General features: G+C 48.8%; 1 protein-coding gene across 2 annotated transcripts in view; it reads right to left on the reverse strand.

The window, feature by feature from the left end:
- CLSTN1 (calsyntenin 1) overlaps positions 1–9138 on the reverse strand; it is an 80372-nt gene extending 71234 nt beyond the window's left edge. For both annotated transcript variants that reach the window (XM_060088934.1, XM_060088933.1), the window contains exon 1: positions 8770–9138. In XM_060088934.1, the coding sequence (XP_059944917.1) occupies positions 8770–8860 (91 nt within the window). In that variant the 5' untranslated portion in view covers positions 8861–9138. The remainder of the gene's footprint in view (positions 1–8769) is intronic.
- Between the last annotated feature and the right edge of the window lie 14713 nt (positions 9139–23851).

Here is a 23851-nt window from a genome sequence, read left to right on the forward strand (position 1 = left end):
GCCTGCCTCAGTTTACCTGTCTGTACTTGGGTTTCCAAAAGATAAGCAGGTACAGTCAGGACTGCTCTATTCCAAGGCAAAGCTTCTGCTCCAAATCCCCATCGGCTCTCCTATACCCCTGAGATGAGTTTCTAGATAAAACAGAAACTTCAGGAAACCCTTTTAGCCTTCTCCCTTCAGGCTTAAACAACCGAAGCCTGGCCTGAGTGGCCCATGTTTGCTTTCTCGTTGCCCCTGGTTCACTCTGCCCAGCAGCACTGAAAACCACAGAAGCATATACACCATTTTAAAAGAAAAGAAAAAAATGCAGTGAAGACACACTTGCCTTATGCATTACTTTTTAAAAGTAGTGATAAATATATCAAACCTTTCAATACTCAGAAAGGACTAATTCTAGAAAAAAATAGGGTCAGTAAACTTTATTAACTGAATAGGTAAATATTTATTAATTACCGGCACTTATGACCTTTCTAAAACATTTCATCAAACAAGTATTAATGTTGCAGTTATTATTAATTGAAGTCACAACTGGGGGAGAGGCTATGTTATTAAATTATCCCACTGGTACATCTTCCTCCGATTAGAAAAGGTTTTTAAATGTCAGATTTCATATAAAAGAAGCATTTAATTCGTTTTCCATTCTAGGCTTTGAATGTTTCTAAGATACAAGTTGCTTCCCTTAATTAAGCAAGAGAAGGCTTCGTACACTTGGGCATGGACTTTTTAAAACCCCTGCCAAATCAAAGTGCCGTATTCAGGAATCATGTGCAGATATGAATGGATATTTACAAACAACTCAGAAGCAAGATCAGAAATGCTGCCAACTTGGGGCTTTATAATTCAGGCTGGGGGATTATCAAGGGACCCTACCATTAGCACAGCACTAGCAGATGAGGTGCTCAAAGGCTGAGAATGGCTGCTGCCTACCTTTCAGCCCTCCCACCGTTCTTCATGACCGTGGCCCAAAGTGAGAGCGGCCTGGGGAGAAAATTAAATTCAAGCCAGTGCATTTTGCTACTTACTAGCTACTCTGATAAACATGTGAAACGCACGGCAAAAAGCAAGATTAGGGATTACCCAAGCATTTTAATTATTTCTGTTATCCTTGTTACTAATTCCATGAGTAATAGGAAACTGGCATGAATTAGTCAAGGCTTTTTAAAGGTAAATATAATCTGCTTGACGGAAAGGCTTTAATCCCCCAAATCAAAAGCTACCCTGTTCCTCAATTAGCCTCTACCTCCCATGTGCTCGCATTGTCTATTGTGAACTGAGTATGCTCTGTCCTCCACCAGGTGCTGGGGGACAGAGCAGAGTGTGCAGGCTCCACCCCGAGGCCACCAGTGAATAAGTCTTCCAGTGGCGGGCGGGGGGACCGGCATCAGTGGGGAGGGGCCGCTGAGGAGGGCTGGGCCTCAGCTGCTTCATCTGAGAGGTGCCCAGAGGACCAAGGGCTCTGGCTAAAATCTCAGGGTCAGGCCCACATTCTATTAATACTCTGGCCACATTAAGTCTATCAATACTCAGGACCAGCTTCCTGGGCGTGACGGGCCCCATGCTTGGTTTAATGCTCTGCTGCCATCTTGAAATTCCTAATAATTTTTGAACAAAGGAGCCCCACACTTTGACTATGCAGCTGGTCCTATCAATATTCATCATTAACTACGCCTGAGATACACAAAATTAAATGTGACTGGATTCTGCATTTCAGATGGAATAAATTTTGCTCTTTAAAAGCCACTTATCAGACAACCTCATACAAATCACTCAAGTTTTACACTATCTACAATTTGAGTTTATGACCTTCAATTTTTTTTTCTTGGTGGTCCTTAAAATGAAAGTACTGTATTAGTACTTTTAAGATTTAGGAAGAGCTCAGAATAAATATGTCTTCACTATACTTTAAGCAGGTATTAAAGATGACACTCATTTTTACTGTTTTAAAATTCACTTTCAATCTAAAGACATTTCTAAGTGTTTTATACTATGCATTGAAGATTGGGTAAATAACAAACAGTTTACTTAAAGAATAAATCAAAGGACCAGACAAACTAATTTACTTTAACAAAGTACTTTTTAGCCAATTAGTATTAACAAAAATGTAATGAATGAAGAAATGTCACTTTCTAAACTAGCCATAGTTTAAGAATTCTAGTGTTTCTTACAATTCCTTTCATAAAGTTAAGCCCTAGATATTTACTCTGCTGTGACTAGCGTGTCCCCCAGTCACTGGGTCTGCAGCATTGTACTAGCTCATTCCTCAGCCCACAGGCAGAAATCAGGGCCTGGGGGATGGATGCTTGGCCACAGATGCTCTCAGCCTTTCTTCAAGTGAGAGGTGACAAAAACAAAGAGCTGCATGGCTGGGTGCCTGCAAAGGTTTGAGGGATTGATAAGATTTAGTCCTAAGGAAAGCTGACTGAAGTCCCAAACAATGTTTTGAAGAAAACGGTTTCTTTGTGAGCTAGCAAGTGCCCAGGCTGAATGATCAATTGTCAGGGACGTGTGAAGAAACGTCTCTTTTACAGGGAAGGCTACTTAAGTGCAGAGGACAGACCCTTCAAAGCTCCTTTCAACTCAAAGTCTAATGTCCTGGGTAGAAATGATATGGGAGATAGGGGTGAAGGAAGGAGTTGGTTGGATGAAATGCCAATTTATCCTGAGAGCAGGAAAAAGAATCAGCAGCTTAAACCTGTCATAAGAAAACACTTAGACAACTGTGAAATATGTATCTAATTAAAAAGATGCTCCTGGGAGTGATTATGGAGGTCAAGAGTGAATGTAGAATGGTGTAGCTACTCTGGAAAACAGTTTGGTACCTCCTCAAAATGTTAAACATAGAGTTATAAGACTCAGCAATTCCACTCCAGTTATACACCCAAGAGAACTGAAAATGTATGTCCACACAAATGTATGTCCAAGAGAACTGCACATGCATGTTCACAGCAGCATTATTCACAGTAGCCACGAAGTGGAAAACAACCCAAATGTCCACCAACTGATAAATGGATATATAAAACGTGGTCTATCTACATAGTATGGAACATTGTCTTAGTCTCTCTGGGCTCTATAACAAAATACCATAGTATTTTGGCTTACAAACAACAGAAATTTATTTCTCACAGTCCTGGAAGCTGGGAAACCCAAAATCAAGGTGCCAGCAGATGCAGTGTCTGGTGAGTGTCCATCTCCTGGTTCATAGCCATCTTCCCGTTGTATCCGCCGGTGGCAAAAGAGGCAAGGGAGCTCTCTGGGGTCTCTTGCACAGAGGCACTGATCCCATTCGTGAGGGCTCCACCCTCATGATCTAATCACCTCCCCAAAGCCCCCGCCTCAAAATACCATCAAATTGGGGATTAGGTTTCAACATATGAATTCTGGAGGGACACAAACATTCAGTCTATAGCAAATATTATTCAGCCATAAGATGGAATGAAGCACTGATACCCACTACAACATGGATAAATCCTGAAAACATCCTGCTAATTGAAAGAAGCTAGTCACAAAGGCCATATATTATAATGATTCCACTGATATGAAATGTCCAGAACAAGCAAATCCATAGAGATAGAAAGTAGATTAATGGTTGCCAGGGGGGGATGGGAAAAAGGGGAATTTGGAGTGATTGCTAAGGGATAGGGGGTTTCTTTCAGGGGTGATGAAAATGTGCTGCAATTAGATATTGGGGATGGTTGCACAACTCTGTGAATATACTAAAATCACCGAACTGCATACTTTAAAAGGGTGAATTTTATGGTATGTGAATTATATTTCAATAAACCTGTTTTTCAAATTAAAAAAGAGTGGATGCAGGAAAGGAAAGTCTTCTTTTGCCCTAAAACAGTAAGTTCTAGAAAGTACAGATCAAGGTAGACTTGAAGAGTAGCAGACCTGATAGAACAGTACTTGTCACGAGAGAATGAGACTGGTTCAAAACATATTCGTGGGCTTCCCTGGTGGCACAGTGATTAAGAAACCACCTGCCAATGCAGGGGACACAGGTTCGAGCCCTGGTCCGGGAAGGTCCCACATGCTGCAGAGCAACTAAGTCTGTGCGCCACAACTACTGAGCCTGCGCTCTAGAGCCCGCGAGCCACAACTACTGAAGCCCGCGTACCTAGAGCCCGTGCTCTGCAACAAGAGAAGCCACCGCAATGAGAAGCCCGTGCACCGCAACGAAGAGTAGCCCCCCTCCCTGCAACTAGAGAAAGCCTGCGCGCAGCAATGAAGACCCAACGCAGCCAAAAATAATAAAAAATAAAATAAAATTCAGACATAACTGCTGCAAAGGAAAATTCCAGGAAAAAAAAAATTCATGTCCGACCAAAGGTAAAAAAGAAACACCTGCTTCTTCCTCCACCATGCCACTGCATTCTTCTCACTGGGGTTCTGGAATAGAAGGAAGTTAACTTTCCTATGTATCTTATTGGTTTTTAAGAAGTTCTAAATTCCATGACTTTGAAGTAATTGAATCTTTGCTTAGAACTTTAAAAATAAAAAAGCCTTAGCAGGGCCTCCCTGGTGGCGCAAGTGGTTGAGAGTCCGCCTGCCGATGCAGGGGATACGGGTTCGTGCCCCGGTCTGGGAGGATCCCATATGCCGCGGAGCGGCTGGGCCCGTGAGCCATGGCCGCTGAGCCTGCGCGTCCGGAGCCTGCGCGTCCGGAGCCTGTGCTCCGCAACGGGGGAGGCCACAACAGTGAGAGGCCCGCATACCGCAAAAAAAAAAAAAAAAAAAAAAGCCTTAGCAACAGATCTTGTGGAAGTTTTTAATCTAATATCATCCTATAGCTAAATGAGAAAATGAACAAAAATCTCTCTAAAACATAGGGAAGAAACGACCTATCAAATAGGGGACAACTGGATGCTGTGCCCCAACTCCTAGATGGTGGTGACTCTATGGAAAAACGGGCACCTTGCATCAGGCTGACATGCGGGCAGGGCAGGACTGTCATAGTCTGAAGCTTCCTAACTCTGGCCTTTGCATAGCCTCTACTGGTGTCGAAATGTCACTTGTGAGGGTTTGGGGTTTTTTAAACAGTGCAAGAACATGACAATGCATAAATCATTTCCACCAACTTTGAATCTACATTCTGGAGATAGAATAGCTCTACTAAAATCTAATATCACAAATCAGTATCTTAAATTTCAATCATAAAAGATAAATTTCTTAAGTACCTCTGCTCTTACCAAATCATGACCAAAGTATATTTTTAAGAACGTAATGATCTAAAACCTCAGTTAATCAGAAGGGGTGAGAAATAAGACTCAATGATTTTCAGAATAACCAAATCTCCTATTTTGTTTCAACTATTATAAGCAAAAACTCTATCCAAAATATTACATTTTCCTATCTTAGAAAGCAGTAACGAAAATAATTCAATCCTTTTCTTTCATGTCTTAAATATTTAATATCCCTCAGGTTCCTCATTTTATACGTTAAGAATTGGCTGAGTAAGCTTAACCAAGTCCTAAAACTAGTATCATGGAATTATAGCATTTTCTAATTCCAATACAAAAATAATGTTATCATATTTCATAAAAAATTCATTTATTGGTCATATTCCTCATACCTAAAACTTAATTAGCTGCTTTTTTTGGCTCAAAAATCAAATAGTACTGACCCAGATAATGTATGATATGAATGCCTACAACTTCCTTTTAAAAAAGAATTTCTAGGAAACTGTTTGGTTTTATGTTTTTTTTCCTGAAAGCAGTATGCAGCCAAAAGCTGGATTCCAGTTAACTGAGGGTTCCAGTTAATCGAGTCACAGCTCTTAAATCGAAATACATTCAGGATTATTAATATTTTATTATTTCTTTAGCAGTTATAGGTCTCGTGAAATAAATTTACTTTCAGCAATAAAAATGTTAAATTAAGTGTAATATTTAGGTCTACAATAAAATTATTTTTCCTCAAAGTTGCTTGTGAAAAACAAGGTAAAAAATTAAGCTTTCCCAAAAAGCTGAGAATTACAGTTTTTTTGAAAAATGAACTCGAAGTGGTAGCCACAGAGCTACAGCCATCAAAGGCTGATACAGACTTTTATGATCTAATACTCCAATGCTGCAATCAACATAATGAATCCTTGAAAAATTATCTACTAATGAAGTCTTATATCCGTGTTGTAGAATTCAAGCTCCTTTATACTCTGTGATGCTTTTCTCAGTACCTAACACTTATCTGTCAGGTAAAAATCAGGATGTAAAAACACTAAGCTGCCTAAACTGGAACAGAGTTATACATTCATTCACAAAACACTGTGTGCCTACTGTGTGCAGATACATATGTGAACACCACAGACCAAAATACCCTTCCACTTTGGGGCATAGGTTCCAGTGAGGGGAGACAGGCAATAAACAGAGTAAGTAAATAACAGAGCGTGTTAGAATGGGGTAAGTGCTATGGAGAAAAGAAAAAGTGAAGCAGGGGAGGGAGGATTCAGGGGTTCCGAGAGATGAAATTTCAATCAGGATGGTGAGGAGAGGCTTCACTGAGAAGTTTGTGTGCAAACAGAAAAGTAACAGTTAATGTTATTTATTGGCTTTGAAACGCATTACAAGAGTGCATTTATTTTTATTTAATATTCATAGAAGCTTTCTATTTTCTTGATTTCAGTTATCTATTTCCCGATCACTGACGGACTGGAGAGAAGGAAGGCGGTACAGGGCATGCCAAGGAAATTTCTCCTAATATTTTGGTTTACTTGATTTTTTTTGAGAACTACAGCTACAATTAAAGTGAAATTTAGGGTTCTCCATAAACAACGAATTAATAGTCACAATGGAATTTATATTACAAAACCTCACATCTCTCCTTGTTTATACGTTTCTTTCCCCCATTATTTTTAGAGGTAGCTACAGTATGAATGAACAACAGTTACTAATGTCACACTGTTTTGCAGGACTAAAAATTCAGGTATTACTTGAAATGATCATCTTTTACAATTAGCCCACAGAAAGTGTCTCCAAAAACTGCCTATTTAAATACAAAATTTATTTGTAACATCTCAAAATGAAATCGTTTTATTAGCATTTCATGGAACATTCATGAGACGTTTTTCTAACCTGCAAGCTGGAAGAAAAACAACAAATGCAATAGAATAACTGATGTTTAAAATGTGTTTTTATTTGGAAGACTAAGATTCTTAAGCATTATAAATGTACCAAGAAAAGCTTAGAGAAAGTTAGCAAATTACAAAGGACTCAAGCCCTCAACACGTCTTTCACATAAGATTTCTGTTAGTCCGCCATAATGAAGACATGTGATAGCTGAAATCTTCAGTAACGCTAACGGGCTAATTAATTAGCCCATTTGCTAATTCAATACTGAACACCAAATGCAGGTGAATGGACAAACTTAAGAAAATGTGGATTTTAACAAGAAATATTATCACTGACTAAACTAAATATACTTGAACTGTTCCCAAAATACCCAATCCAAGCACATATTTTTAAGCTGTGTGGGTTTTCCCCAAGAGAAGCAAACTTTGACATTTTTTCTTGGATCTATGAGACTTAGAGACCTCCATCCCACATCTGGAAAGAACGTTTCAAACTTACCTTGATGTAAAATCAAACTGAGAGCAATTAGATACTTAGTGACTGAGACCTGAATTTGACAGAGTCAAAAGAATGTTAGAAATGAGATAAATGAAAGAAGTATTCCAAGTTTATCATCCTGGATGTGAAGAAAGGAACATACAACAAAACATGCACTTGCCTCTCCTGCCCTTTCATTTGTGAGCACCATACTTCTCTTGATATGTCATGCCCAGAAAGAGAAAATGATAATTATTTTAAAAGCTTTGCTAAATTGAAATATGACCATTTCATTCGGCCTTCCATCAACCCTCCCTCTCTCAAAATTTTTGATTTAAAAAATCAGAACAAGTACTCTATAGACTACACCTAGATTACTTTGCTCCAAGGCCGAGGAAAATGTTTATGATTCCAAGATCCACTCGGAAGCATATATCTGCAATGCGTAAGCTTTTCGTTGGCAAAGATCAGTCAATATCAGAGAGCGTGTAACGCTGAAAAGGTTAAGCGGTTGAAGGTTAAAACAACAACAAAACAATCGATTCACTAAGTAATATGTTTTTGCCAAGTAACCATAAAATAATCTCGGCCCTAAGGAATCAAAGAGGGGTTTCTCGTTTTTGCACGACCTAAATTACTGTCAGAAAAACTGCACCAGGGCGTCGGGGGTGGAGGAGAGGAAGATTTCTGACACCGGGTGAGACGACGGTCGTAAACCTCATCACAATTTCACCTTTGGGTGAAAAGGTGGGAGGAGAGCCAGAAGTTTCAGCCTCGGCTCGTTCGAAAACACGCTTAAAAGACCCTGGAAGGAGGCGGAAAAGGGCGAAGACGCCGCATCCGCGGTAGAGCAGCAGCAGATAATTGGAATCTGGGAAAAGGATGCGGAGAAGTGGGCTCTTATATAAGCACACACCAAAAACCGTGCGTGCACCCCCGGCCTGATTCGCATCTCGGCACACAACACACGTACCCGGTATCTCACCCCAGGGATGCCTCCCCAGCCTGCGGGCGCTGCCGAGAAAGACTGACCGACGCTTCGGCCCTTCTGCACGTCCCCCCAGATCCGTGCAGCCACCAACCCGGCGCGGGTGCGATGCGGGCGGCCAGCTTCCCCCAGGCGCCTGCAGCGCCCCGACCCAGAGCCGCGCGCCGGGCCCCGAGCCCCGCGTCCCGACCCGGCTCCCGGCGCTCAGCCCCCGCGTCCCTACCCGGCCCCGACGCTTACCTCGCACGGCCCAGACCCCGCCGCCGCATAGCAGCCCGGCCAGCAGCAGCCAGGCGGCCGGGGCCAGCGCGGGAGCAGGGCGGCGCAGCATCGCTCCGGCTCCCGGCGCCGCGGCCCGCCCGAGGCGGGAGCGACAGGGACGCGCGCGGGGCGCCGAGCGGGGCTCTCGTGGCCCGAAGCCGGCTGCTTGGCGCCGCGGCGAGCACTGGGGTCCGAGGAGGCGCCGCCGCCGTGACGCTGGGCCGCGCGCTCGGGCCGCGGGCGCCCTCCCCTCGGCGGAGGAAGCGCTTCGCTGGAGGCAGCGGCAGCAACTAAGATGGCGGCGGCGCTCTCTCTCGGGTCCGGCGAGGGTACCCGGCCGGGGGCGGGGTGGCGGCGGGAGGGGCGGGGAGGGGAGCGACGGCGAGGCGCGCGCGCGGCGCCCCGGGGAGCGCGCGGGGCGTGGGGTGGGGGCAGGGCGCCCGGGCCTCCGAACCCGCCGGCGGGGCCTGGAGCGCGCGCCCGCGGGGCCGCGCCGGGGGTTGGGCTCGAGAGAGGCTGGGAGAGGCCCCGCGGGCTGCACCCCCCTGTCGGCTGCCGCAACCGCGAGCATCAACTCCTCATCCCCACGCGCGCTCACAGGCCCCGGAGCCGAGCGAGAGCTACCCTGGGGCCCGTGCCTCCCCTTTCTCCCCTTCCCAACCCCCACCCCAAGGAGTGCAGACCCCGCTGGAGGGTGCAGCCCAGGGCCGCTGAGCGCCAACACCCTGCGCCACTTCGAGCAAGTCACGTCGCCTCCCAGAACCTCGGTGCCCTCTTCTGCCAAGTGGCGGTGCTGAGAGGGAGCTTGCGGGGTCGTGAAAGGTATTCAAGGAGACGAGGTCAGCGAAACGCGCTTTGTAAACAATCAAGGGCTGCGCAGCACGTGCTGCAGTGGTTCCAGCGCTGGGAGGGAGCTTGCTTGTCCCAAGTCCGTCCTGAATTTGTAACTCAGGATTCCTCCATTTGCTGAAGAAATCCGTTTGTGGCTTTTTAAAGGCGGGTTGTGCAGGTGACCCTTTCTAGATCTTAGTGTGATGCTAACGGTCCCTTAGAAATGCAGAAATCCAAATGGATGAAGAAGCGTCCCTTCAGGGCTCTTGGGTCCTCCTCTTTTCTTCCTGTCCTGGGGTCCCTACCTCCCCCCGACCCCTGGGGGTGCCTCACACTAGAGGAAAGGACCAGAACAGTCATGGATGGTCTCCTGAGTGCCAGGCACTGTGCCCTATGAGCCGACTTTATTGGCTTCATTTTGCAGAGAAGGAAACTAAGGCGAAATGACTTCCCTAGTTGAAACAAATACTGTAAAAAGATCAGCCCTCAAGGACAGGGCTGGCATTAAGGAGACACCCACAGCAAAGGTTAAACAACGATTAAATGTTAATTATTCAAGACTCTGCTGGAAGAGCCATCAAAGGTGATTCACCGCACACTGATTGTCCTGGCCCTGTTTGCTGAGAGGTTCTGGCTGGCTGGTGGGCTTTGTGGAGACGGCTTTGTCGAGACCAGCTTGGGATGGGGTGAAGGAGGGTGGGCAGGCAGCCTGGGAGGCTGGGAGGAGAATGAGTCACTCAGTTTGTGGAGAGCGGAGGACTTATTTAGGAGAGTAGTGGGTGAAGAGCCCAGAAAGGTAGATCGAAGCAGTTGTGAGGTGCCTTAAATGTCAGGATGAGGGACTTGGACCTAATCGTACAGGCCACAGGAAGACCTTGGACAGCAGTGAACAGAGGTGTGATGTGACCTTGGAGGGAGTTTCAAAGCAATCTGCGATGGAATATGCTCTTCCCTGTCCTTTGTCCCTCAAAGTCATCCTCCACCAAAGCCTGAAGACTCCACATCTCATCCCCCCGGCCCATCCCGCCCCTGAGTCCAAGAGGACTAGACTCCCTTGGGTAGACCCCTCCCCCCGGCACCTGCCTGGCCCCTGCCATCTCCAAGCCATGCCCCCCACTCCTCGCCAGCACTGCAGAGTCATCCTCTCCGGGTGTTGCTATTGCTTCCGGACCTTCCTGGTTCCCAGTGGCTCCCTGTTGCCACCTCATCAGGCCCAGACAGCTCTGCTGGGCTTCCCACCCCTCATGCCTGGGCCCCACCCAGCTGACCTCAGGGCCCACTGTCTCACCACTCTCTGAGTTCAAGTTCACTCCTTCCCAGGGGCAGCATCACATGGCACACCATCCCCAACCTTTGCCCTGAGCCTCAGGTCCTAGCAGTGCACTTTCTGGGCTGCCTCCTCCCGGAAGTCCTCTGGACTATCAGGCCCTCGCTCCCCAAACGCACATGCTCTTAACCCAACAATCCAGGCTTCATAATCTGCTACTTTGTGCTGTTGATTGACTACTCCACGTGTGTCCTCTTCTTCTCCACACTATTCTAGTGGGAAGGACCCAGATGGTACAGTCAGACAGCACTGGATGGGAATTCTGGCTTCTGCTACTACGAATGACCTTGGACAAGTTACAGAACCTTCTGAATCTCTTTCCTCACCTGTGAAATGGGATAATGATACCTATTTCCTAGAGTTGTGAGAATTAAATGAGATGATGCAATTAAAGTGCCTCCTAGAGACTAATATACAATAGGTCTAAACCTATGGTAGTTTGTTCTTTTCCTTTGAGCTCCTAGTGTACTGCTAAACATACAGTAGGTCCTCAATAAACACTCGGTGATGAACTAAATGAATTGCTGAGTTAGTTTTTTATTATTATTATGCAGATCACATCTCAGAGAGTAAAAAACATAGCCTGTAGGTTTCCAGGGACCTTGGAGATTTACAAAACATAAAATCAGAAAGGCATAATCTCAGCACTATGTTTTGAGTCAATAGGCTGATGCCAAGAGGGAAAATGTATTCAGTCCTATAAGCAACACAAACTAAAGCTCTTTGGTGTCTGGAATCCTGATCCCTTTATCTTCTCACCCACTCTGTCCCTTAGAGAAACAGAGAGATAGATCTAAGCAGGTCCAGCGGTAGGTGGGCAGGCAGGCGGCCCCAGAGCTCAGTGCAACCTGCACACACTGAGATATTGCCCATAGGACAGTTAGTCCAGCTGCAAGGCTCAGCTTGAGCATGTTGGAAGCCAGGGAAACCAGTGAACTCAGTCTCTGGTTGGCCTGACAATAGCCTCAGCCATATTGGCACTTTTCAGAGGTCTCCACGTGATGGATTAGTTAATCCTCAAAATGGCCCTGAGATGGGGATCGATCCAAGCTGAGGCTATGGGTAGCAGAGAGGGTCCTTGCCTGAGCCAAGCCAGCTGCTGACTCAGCAGCAGCTCTGGGAGCCCTGGAGCAAGGGAAATGAGGCACCACCCAGGCCCATCCTTAGGCGGCGACTGGGAGGTTGAGCCGGTGGCTTTGTGAGCCAGGCAAGGAAGCCTTGATCTTTTGAACGCAGAGTCAGCCCGTCTGTGCAGTAAGTAGAGAGGACACAGAATTTCCACGGTGCTGCATCTTTTGAAATGGCTTTTGCTAATAACAATAGCCTAAGCTTTCTACCTGGAAGTAACATGTCACTTATGCCTCCAGCAACCCTTTCCAGAAGGTACTTTTATGGTTCCAGATGAGAAAAATGTAAAATTTGCTCAGCTCATTGCTAGAAAGAAGGACACCTGGGATTCAATTTCATGTCTGGGCCCAAACGATGCCTTCGCCCCTACAGGAAATTACGCCCAAGATGCAAAAAAAAAAAAAAAAAAAGCCCTGCGCGGGATCCCACAACTTGGAGCCAGCCTGCCCCTCCACGTCAGACCCTCCAGCTGTCCGAGGCCCTGGGAGGCATTCCTCATCCAGGCTGGGGTTCCTCACTGGCTTGTTCATTCCCAAGTCCAGAGTAGAAACGGATGAAATGAAGGCTCGTGCAGGAAGGCTCTTTGCCAGAAGACCGAGTCCTTCTCTGGTGGGCGGGTTATTACTATTAACACAGCATGTGCTGCTCGGCCAGTGTTTGTGGAACCCAAGCTGGAGGCAGGTAAGCCATCGTTGTGGCCGCTCTCCTAATGATGTTCTTGGGGGCAAACCCACTTCAGGGCTGCGCGGGAGAAGGTTGTGAGAATCTTGATGAGAGCGACAGATTACAGATTCCCTAAAGGACTAAAACCACAGCCCCAGCACCACCACCAGGGTTCTCCGAGGCCCTGGAAGCCAGGAGGTCTGGCCCCATCGCTGCCTTCTGGTGGCCTGGCCAGGTCACTCCATTACTGTTAGAAGGGATAATTAATGAGGGACGAGATGATGTGTGCTTAAGAGCAGGAACTCTGGTGGGACAGACCTGGGTGAAACCCATATCTATCCGCTTCCTTCCCTTTTATAATATTTCCATTTAATCTTTTTTTTTAATTTATTTATTTTTGGCTACCTTGGGTTTTCGTTGCTGTGCACGGGCTTTCTCTAGTTGCAGCGAGCGGGGGCTACTCTTTGTTGCATTGTGCGGGCTTCTTAGTGTGGTGGCTTCTCTTGTTGTGGAGCACGGGCTCTAGGTGCGTGGCACTCTAATAGTTGTGGCACGTGGGCTCGGTAGTTGTGGCTCACGGGCTCTAGAGCGCAGGCTCAGTAGTTGTGGTGCACGGTCTTAGTTGCTCCGCGGCCTGTGGGATCTTCCCGGGCCAGGGTTCAAACCCATGTCCCCTGCATTGGCAGGAGGATTCTTAACCACTGCGCCACCAGGGAAGCCCCTCCATTTAATCTTATATGATTATATTAAATATTGGCATGGGTCCGAAGTCAAATCTAGAAAGCAAGATGCTCAGAGAAGTCTAGTTCCATTCCTGTCTCTTCCTTCCTGTCCTCTCCTCCCCTTGAAGATAACCATTTTGTCTTTTCTGGCTTATCCTTCTATTGTGGGATTTTTTTTTAAATACAAGTGAATAGTTAGATATGTCTCTCCCTTTCTTAGATAAAAAGCAGCCTATCACGGGACTTCCCTAGCGGCCCAGCGATTAAGACTCTGCACTTCCACTGCAGGGGGCACGTGTTCGATCCCTGGTCAGTGAACTAATATCCCCCATACCATGTAGTGCGGCCAAAAGAAAAAAAAAAAGCAGCATATCGCACCAGATGTTCTGCATCTTGATTTTTTTCACTTAGTAAAATATCCTGGAGATGGTTCCATCTCAGTATACAAACAGAGTCTTCATTCCTTTTCATAGATGCATAGTACTCCCTCATGTGGCAGAATATTGTAATATAATAAGAAATCCATATTTGGCCTTTGTCCCCGGATCCAAGCACAGAGCTCCTAAATCCCTTGGAATTTCCTGGGTGACAGGAGCATCTTTTGTTCTCATGAGGTGGCTCTTGGTGGGCTCCTGGATAGTTTCAGGATGAGGGCCAGTCACCAGAAAGACCAAAGCATGATTAGGAGCTTGGAAATTTCAGCCCCACTCTGCCCCAACCTCAGGGAGAAGAAGGGGGCTGGAGGTTGAGTTAATAATCAGTCATGGTGGCGCAGTGGTTGAGAATCTGCCTGCCAATGCAGGAGACACGGGTTCGAGCCCTGGTCTGGGAAGATCCCACATGCCACAGAGCAACTAGGCCCGTGAGCCACAACTACTGAGCCTGCGTGTCTGGAGCCTGTGCTCCACAACAAGAGAGGCCGCGACAGTGAGAGGCCCGCGCACCGCGATGAAGAGTGGCCCCCGCTCGCCGCAACTGGAGAAAGCCCTCGCACAGAATCAAAGACCCAACACAGCCAAAAATAAATAAATAAATAAATAAAATTTTTTTAAAAAATCAATCATGCCTACATAATGGAGCCTCCATAAAAATCCCTGAACTACAGGATTCGGCGAACTTCTGGGCCAGTGTACATAGCCACTTGCTGAGAGAGTGGTGCACCCCAACTGCACAGGGACAGAAAGCAGCTCCTAGATCTTGATCTAGGTCTATCTTCATCTAGCTGTTCATTTGGATCCTTTATAATATCCTTTACAATAAACTGGGAAAGGTAAGTCGGCTGTTTCCCCGAGTTCTGTGGGTCATTATATCAAATTATTGAAACTGAAGCAGGGGGGTCACAGCCAGGTCAGACAGAAGTGTGGGTAGCCTGGGGACCCACTACCTGTGATTTGCAAAAGAAATAGGGGCAGGTGGGGCTGAGCCCTAACCCGCGGGGTCTGCACTAACTCTAGGTAATTAGTAGATTAAGTTAATTTGTAGGACACCCAGCTGATGTCCACAGAGAATTGTTTGGTGTGGAAAACCCCCACATTTGGTGTCAGAAGTGTTGTGAGTAGAGGGACTTCCCTGGTGGCACAGTGGTTAGTCCTCCTGCCAATGCAGGTCCGAGCCCTGGTCCGGGAAGATCCCACATGCCACGGAACAACTAAGCCTGTGAGCCACAACTACTGAGCCGTAACTACTGAAGCCCACTAAGCCTAGAGCCCATGCTCTGCAACAAGAGAAGCCACCATGATGAGAAGCCCGCTCACCGCAACGAAAAGGAGCCCCCACTCACCGCAACTAGAGAAAGCCTGTGCGCAGCAACAAAGACCCAATGCAGCCAAAAGTAAAATTTTTTTAAAAAAGAGGTGTTGTGAGTAGAGAAAGAGTTTTCCTTCCTGCAGACACACTGGAGTTTATTTCATCAGTCCCCTAATGATGGGTTGTTTCAAGTCTTTTGCTTTTACAAAGAGTGAGGCAGTGAGCCTTTTTGTATTTTTGTTAGTTGTACTGGTTTCTCCTTCTGTGGCCTTGGGTAAGGTTCTCCACCTCTCCAATCTCTGTATCTCCATCTGTAAAATGGAGATAAGTCAGTGCCCACCTCCCTGGGTGGATGTGAGGGATAGAGGAACCAATGTATGACATCAGCTGTTATCATTATTCATTTCTCTCCATGGCTCGGGGCTTTACGTCTCTCTGGCAGTGGCAGAAACCCTGGCTTAGGAAGGGGCATTCCTCTGGTCTCCAGAGAGTCAGGTTGGGGCATGTGGGTTTGGGTTAGACTCTCCCCAAAGCTTTCTATAACTCTCCATTTGCAAAGGAAGCAGGAATTCCCACACGCGAAGCATCGGCTATCTCTGGCTGGTGAAATTTTCCAGGGAAGGAAAACTCACCTTGACACAGAAGCCAGGCAGCTCACTTTTGCACCCCCAAAAGGGACAGAAATTGAGCTTTCCTGCTTATCCTCACTCCCAAAGGTAACACACAGCCTTTTCTCCTCTCTTTGGATGGGCTGCCAGGGGATGCACACGTGCCACTCACTTCTGTGCCGTGGAGAGGAGGGGTGGCTATTTTATTCTGCAGCACCAATCATACACCCAATGCGCTATACACACACATCACATATGGGCAAACGTGGTCCCTCTGAGGGCACACAAGCCAAATATGATGTGCCCTGTCTGCATACAACACGCTGATGGAAAGGACTAGACTGGGTTTCCAGGGAGGAGGGAAAGGTGAGGGCAGAAACTGCCCAGAGAAAACACGGCCACTGTTTGGGCACAGTGGAAACAGCACCAAACTTGGGTTCTATCCTAGCTCCATCATATTTCCTAGAATTACGGGGGAGGTTGTAGGATAAAGTGGTTAAAAAAAATAGGAAGATTGTCTTACTCACACGGTCTTACTTCAGATATACCTGGGTTCCGATTACTAGCAGAAAAGACCAGACAACCTAGATACTCTGAGCTTCAGTTTCCTCATCTGTAAAATGGTCATCATCACCATCGTCATCCTCATAAACCTCCTTTAGATTTTTTTTTTTTTTTTTTTTTTTTGGCCACGGCATGCAGCATGCAGGATCTTAGTTCCCTGACCAGGGATCAAACCCGTGCCCCCTGCAATGGAAGCTTGGAGTCTTAACCACTGGACTGCCAAGGAAGCCCCATACCTCCTTTAGATTATTGTGAGGATCAAGTGAGAGAATGCATATAAAGGGTTTAGCTCAGCCTGAGACACATATTAGATGCTCAGTTAGTGGTAACTGCTCCCACGATGATGATGATGGTGCTGATGATGTATATGAATGTACTTGAGATGTCTAAGGAGTTGATGATGGTTATAATAACTACTTTCATTCAGCCCTTTAGATTTTGCATCTGTGTAGCATACTTCCTTTCTCAAGGGCATCTGATGCATTTGGGACTCACAACAATCTCCCTCATAGGGCTTTTTTTTTTTTTTTGGCGGTACGCGGGCCTCTCACTGTTGTGGCCTCTCCCGTTGCGGCGCACAGGCTCCGGACGCGCAGGCTCAGCGGCCACGGCTCACGGGCCCAGCCACTCCGCGGCATGTGGGATCTTCCCGGACCGGGGCACGAACCCGTGTCCCCTGCATCGGCAGGCGGACTCTCAACCACTGCGCCACCAGGGAAGCCCAGGGGTTTTTATTTAACCGATGGGAAGCAGTTCAGAGAGGCTGAGTGACTTGCCAAGACCGTGCAGCATAGAATTAGCAGAGGTTCCCCTGGCCTTTTTGTGTTTTTTCCTGGACCAGCAAATGACAATAAAAATCAAAAGCCAGATTTCAGAAATTCTGGCTCTTTCAAGCCTCCAGCTCATTTAATTGCTCAGGGATACCTTTTTTCCCTCCTTCCTCATCTGTGTAGCAGGGATGAATCACCCCCAGAAATCAAGAAATAACAAGCGTGACTCACAGAGTGAGTGTTTGCTGTGCACGAAGCATTCTGTGCATTATCTGATTTCAATGCTAGCAGCAATCACGCGCAATGAATACCATGATTATCCTGCTTTTACAGAGGAGGACCCTGGGGCTGAGAAAAGTAAAGTAATTTGCCCCAAGGTCACAAAGCTCAGTGGTAGAGCCAGGATTCAAGCCTAGATCTGTCTGGCCGTAAAGCTGCAGCTCTTACCCACAACATCACTAGCTCCCAGAAACTGCTCTGATGGTGAAAGTTTCTGCAAGACCAGGAAAGTCAGAGGGGCATCCAGACGGGAGAACTGCTTGGCTGATCTCCGTCCTGTCCAATACCTCTTCCAGCTCTGGCAGCTCCTGGTATGGTGGATGCATGATCAGGATTGGCCCTGGGTCAGAGCCCTATAGGCATCTTCAGGGCCCAGAAGATCACAGCAAAGCCACAGGGCTGGTGCTGCCCGCTTCCCTGTTCAACAGGCAGGAGGGACCAGGGGAGGCCTAGGGAGGGACTTCTGCTGCCGCCCCTTTGTGCCCTCCTTAGAGCCTCTTGTTTCCAGTCACCCCTGGGCCTCAGGGGGCAGCAGGAAGCCCTTTCTCCTCTCCCCTGCTGGCCTCAGTTGCTGCGCTGGGCTTCCAGCATCTGAAGCCATTGATTTAGGGGATGCAAATGAGGAAGCTGACTGTCAGAGGCAGACAGTGTCCCCGACACCAACCCATGGACCAACCGCAGAGAGGACCCAAGATTTCTCAATGAGCCCTGCTGTGGCTGGCTTAGCAGGAGCCAGGCAGGAGGTCCAGCACAGCCTGGGAAAGGCAGGCAAGCAAATTTCAGGAAGGCGCTGGAGCGAGAAGGGCCTCCCTCGCCCTCCGCCCAGGCCCTGGGGGGCAGGGGCACCCTAGTGGCCTGGAGGGGAGGGGAGGGGGCCAGCTGAGGAGTCTGTTAATCCGACTCCCACCCTGGTCCCCCCAGCTGCACAGGCCCAGCTAGGAGCCCGGATAGATGGGCGAGGAAAGACTACCTGAACCGCAGGCCACAGGCTCAGTCCATTCCTGTGTCCCTGGGGCAAGACCTGGGAGCTGGAAAGAAGGAAGAAGCAGATGGGGCGGCCAAGGATGGGGACAGGGAGCCCCAGACGTATGGTCGGGGGCGGGGAGGTGGAGGCTCTGCGGGGCGCTGGCTGGGCCGGGGATGCCACGTGTTAGGACAGAAGCTCCGGCTGGCTGCCAACAGGCCCGAGCAGGGCACCTTGCAGCTGAAGAAGGCAAGCAGGGGCAGAGGAGGCTCCAGAAAGCTGTCCCTGGGGCCAAGGAGACACAAGGCCGTCAGGCCTGCGTGCAGAAAGGGCAGAGGAGCTTGTATGTGCCCTTCTGAGGAGGGTTGCCATCTGCCCCCGGACTTGACCACCACCTCAGCAATAAGGACAAGAGATCCCAGCACCGGGCCTCGAGTTTCCAAAGCCGAACTCATCCTGCCCCAGGCCCAAAATAGTTGCCACTTGCGTGTGAGTCATGCCCTAGTCACCAGACTCTCTGCCAACCTAGTGGGGGGGTTGGTCAGCCAAAGCCCCAGTGTCAGGACTTGTGGAAACCTCTGGATTCCTCACTCCTTCAACACCCTCATCTCGCCCACAGCTCCAAAGGCCAGCCTGGTGCCCGGCTCTGGACGGGCTCCAACCTGGGTGCCTGCCAAGCATCCCCCCTCCCCGAGTTTCCCCCTCAGCTCCCCTCGGAGCAGGGTGAAGGGGAAACGGATGTTAATTTGCTCGTCTTTGCTAATTTGAAAAGGAGCATAAACAGCGGAGCTCAGTCGCACGGCCCTGCTGAGGGTGTAGTTTAGGTCTAATTATGTGCTATTAGTGCATTTGCTCTGTGTTCCCATGGCATATTAATTGCAGATTTGGTATTGTGGCAATTAACACAATTATGGGCTCCATCTCTCTTACAGGAGGCCACAATCCACATGCTTTTGGCCAAGGACTTGGGCTGGTGAGATGCAGGGAGAGTCCCACTCGGGAGAATGCCCGCCATTATGGGTAGAATGTGTCTCTCCAAAGTTCGTTATGTTTAAGTCTTAACCCTTAGTAACTCAGAATGTGACCTTTGGGGAGGGGGTGGGTCTCGACAGAAGTAACCAAGTTAAAATGATGTCATTGTGGGTGGGCCCTAATCCAATATGACTGCTATCTTCATAAAAAGGGGAAATGGGGCTTCCCTGGTGGCACAGTGGTTGAGAGTCCACCTGCCGATGCAGGGGACACGGGTTCGTGCCCCGGTCCAGGAAGATCCCACATGCCGCGGAGCGGCTGGGCCCGTGAGCCATGGTCGCTGAGCCTGCGCATCCGGAGCCTGTGCTCCGCGACGGTGAGAGGCCCGTGTACCACAAAAAAAAAAGGGGGGGGGGTAAATGTAGCCACGTAGAGGGAAGATGGATGATGTGAAGAGATGTGGGAGAAGACAGCCATCTACAAGCCAAGGAGAGAGGCCTGGAGCAGATTTCTCCTTCACAGTCCTCAGCAGGACCAACACTGCCAGCACCTTGGTTTTGGACATCTGGCCTCCAGAACTGTGAGAAAATGAATTTCTTTCTTTCTTTTTTTTTTTTTTTTTTTTTTTTTTGGCTGCACCGCACGGCTTGCGGGATCTTAGTTCCTGACCAAGGATCAAACCCATGCCCCCTGCAGTGGAAGCGTGGAGTCCTAACCTCTGGACCGCCAGGGACTTCCCTAGAAAATGAATTTCTCTTAAGTCACTTATGGTGTTTGTTAAGGCAGCCCAAGCAAACTCATAGACCCACCTCTATCCTATGCAGAGTTCCCCATGGGGGACAAGGAAGGCTCGGGGAGTGGACACCAGTGTTGCTGTCTGATTAGAAGCCTTGAGAAAGGCTCAGCAGTGGTAGCCAGTACCTCCCTCCTGCCCAGCACCTCTTCCCAGGGTTTCCCATTACTGTGGCCTCTGTTCTCCTGGCCCCTGAGCCTTTAGTCTCCACAGCACTGCTGTTGGAATTCCTCTTTACCCACCTCTAATTAGTCACCTGTCTGGCCAATCCTGGATGCGTCACCTCCTTTCCCTTTGTCATCCCCTAATCTTAATGACTCAGGATTACTTACCTTGTAAGGTAAACAGAGTATGTGTTATTTCCCCGGTTAAACCGGAAAATGGTCAGGTGTCTGCACAGCGCTTTCAGGCTCACAAGATACTTACCAAAGACCTGTTTCCATTCCACACTTGAAACCACCCTGTGGGGGTTGGTATTATCACTCATTTCACAGGTGGGGAAACTGAGGCTTGGAGAAGTCACACACAACCCACAAACAGCAGGGCTCAGAACTTGAGTTCTGTGTTCCAATAGGTGAGGGAAAAGCTAGATGAAAAGCTAAATGAAATGGATGTCTTTATTGCAGGACTTCTCAGAACCTTTAGTATACTGCGACTCTCCAAAAGCATGTGTACAGCGTGTAGCATTTTCCGGCCTCCTTTTACTCTTGTGGGACACTTGCCATCCCAGGTAGGGGCTACATGACACCACAGTGCTGCTCTAGGATGGCAAAACCAGGTCTACATGTGGAAGAAGAAAACCCTGATCTCAAGGGGCAGGTCCCCTTCCTACCCCCGTGGCAGGTTAGCTGAGCACCCAGGATTGATGTCACCATGGGATTTCTCACCCCCTGGGGCTCAGCCAGCACCAGAGCCCAGTGGTGGACGGCTTGTCCCCGATCACACAGCATCATTCCCTTTAGGCACCACTGCTGTTCTGCATGTGGCCCTGGTGGCGATGATGCTCTCAAGAGCCTGTCCCACCCCAGTCACAGGAAGGGGATGTGGCTAAGGCCCCAGCAAGTGTGATTGGTCCAAAGGTGGCACATTACCCAAGCAGGGCCAATCAGACACTGCCCTGGGATTGTTTGGGGCACCGAGGCTGCTGTAGGAGGAGGTCAGTCTGAAAGGAGATGAGAAGACCAAATGGTGAAGCAGAAACAAGCAGCGATGGACCTAGAAGAGGAGAATCCCCTCAAAAGCACTGAGTCTCCAGTTCCAGTCCCTGAGGCCCTGGTTCCTGCAGCAATTGCCTTCATCCTACAAGCTTACCCCCAGAGCCTCCCCAGTGACGGGATCCAGTTGTAGATGGGTTTCTGCTGCCTTCAAGTCAGAAGGTTGTGACCACTGCACGTCCCTGAGCCTGGAGTTGCTTTACCAGCCAAGACAGGCCCAACAGGGCTGTGGGTGTGGGTTGCCACACAGGTGTCAGGGCCCAGCCCCCCTGAAATGTGCCCTGAGGCCTCAGCCAGAGAAACAGACAATGCCCTTCTCTCTGTAGGTCCCAAATTTCCTTGTTTTTGTTGAGAAAATAGGGTCACTGTATCTGTGGGTCACAGAGGGCTCAGCAGAAGAGGTATTTCAAGGTCAAGGCTATTCATTCATTTAACAAATCTTTACTGAGAGCCTACAATATGTCAGGTATGGAGACATAGCAGTGCAGAAGTCAGACGAGGTTCCTGTTCCCACGAGCTTACCTTCTAATGGGAGGAATGAGAGATAAACAAGCAAAGGGAGAAATTCATAAATAAGGCTTTTTCAGAAAAAGAAAATAAAGAGCAAAATGGGATAGAGCATGTCAGGGAGGAGAAAGTAAAATAGGGTGGTCAGTGAAGACCCTTCAAGGGGGTGCTATGGTCTGAATGTCTGTGCCCCCCCCCCCCCAAAAATTCATATGTTGCAATCTTAACACCCAATGTGATGGTATTAGGAGGTGGGGCTTTTGGGAGGTGATTAGGTCACGAGGGTGGAGGCCTCATGAAGGGGATCAGTGCTTTTATAAAAGAGACCCCACAGGGCTTCCCTGGTGGCGCAGTGGTTGAGATTCCACCTGCCGATGCAGGGGACACGGGTTCGTGCCCCGGTCCGGGAAGATCCCACATGCTGCGGAGCAGCTGGGCCCGTGAGCCATGGCCGCTGGGCCTGTGCGTCCGGAGCCTGTGCTCTGCAACGGGAGAGGCCACAACAGTGAGAGGCCCGCGTACCACAAAAAAAAAAAACCAAAAAAGGAGACCCCACAGAGCTCCCTCCCCACTTCCACCTCGTGAGGACACCGTGAGAGCTGGTGAGACCAGAACCTGACCATGCTGGCACCCTGATCTTGGACTTGCAACCCCCAGAACTGTGAGAAATAAATTGCTGTTGTTTATAAGCCACCCGGTCTGTGATATTTTGTTATAGCAGCCTGAACAGACTAAGGGAGTGACATTTGAGCTGACATCTGAAAACTGAGGATTCAGCCATTTGGAGAAGAATCGCAGGTAGAAAGAAGAGTCAGCACACGAGCCCTGAGGTGGGGGCAGGCTCAGCGTGTCTGGATGATGAAAGGAGACAAGGGGCTGGGTGTGGAGGGCAGGGAAGAGTGGCAGGAGATGAGGTCAGAGGTTAGCAGGAGCCAGGTCACCAGGGCCTTGGGCTGCCTACCCAAGGAAGGGGAGATTTTTATCCTGCGTGCAAAGGGCAGCCACTGCCTTGCAGGGTACAGGGTGGGAATGCGGGCAGCCTTACTTGTGTTTTCTCGGGTACCAGAAAGGCAAGCAGCTCCCAGACACAAGGTTTCAGGGGAGCCTTTGGCGGGTGAGCAGAACAGAGCCTTCTCTGATACAGCAAGAGTCAGAATGCCACTCAGCCTCAAAGGCTCGAGATCACCCGTGTTATCTAGTGGTCAGGAGAGGCCAGGTGATGCTGCAGAAACAAACAGGCCCAAGACCCTCGGGGCACAAAACAACAACACTCTTCTTTCCTCATTGGTAGACTGGCACAAGGGCTCTGCCAGGGCCCAGGCTGATAGGCCAGACACCTCTGGAACATTACCAAGCAGCTCTTAAAGCCTCCACCTGAAATGGCCCAGCACTTCTGCCCACGTTTCATTGGCCAAAGCAAGTCAGGGCCACGCTTAACTGAAAAAAGAGGGCGAGGGGGACACAATCCTTTTGTGTGCCTGGAAGGGAGAGAGCTCGGGAGTGTTTGGGGAGCAGCACCAATGGCTCCTACAAGCCCCTGCTTCACAGGTGGGAAACTGAGGCTCAGACACACGGGATGGAATCACTCAAGGTCAGTGGCGGAGGGAGCTACAGCACCCAGACCCTGGGCACCGTCCAGTGCTCTCTCTGCGATGCCCCACCCCCTCCCCACCCTGCCCCAGCCTCCTCTTCTGCCTAATGACCTTTAAGAGCTTAATCTCATAAGCTGCTCTTGCCCTCCACATACAAGCATGAGCTCGTCCTCCCAACGTCTCAGAGGAGGGACAGGGCACTAGGACGCCCCCTCTCACCCTCCTAGTCCCCCAGGACAAATGTTTGGGCCCTGAATAGATCACACAGCCTGGAGAGGGGGCGGCCAGAGCAGGCCCGAGCTAGTGCTGGCAGCTGCCCACCCAGCAGCGGCAGCAGGAATCCGCCAGGCAGGCCAGGGCGGTGAGGGTGCGTTGCCAGCT

This window comes from Mesoplodon densirostris, chromosome 2, assembly GCF_025265405.1.
Source record: "Mesoplodon densirostris isolate mMesDen1 chromosome 2, mMesDen1 primary haplotype, whole genome shotgun sequence".
NCBI classification, from domain to species: Eukaryota; Metazoa; Chordata; class Mammalia; order Artiodactyla; family Ziphiidae; genus Mesoplodon; species Mesoplodon densirostris.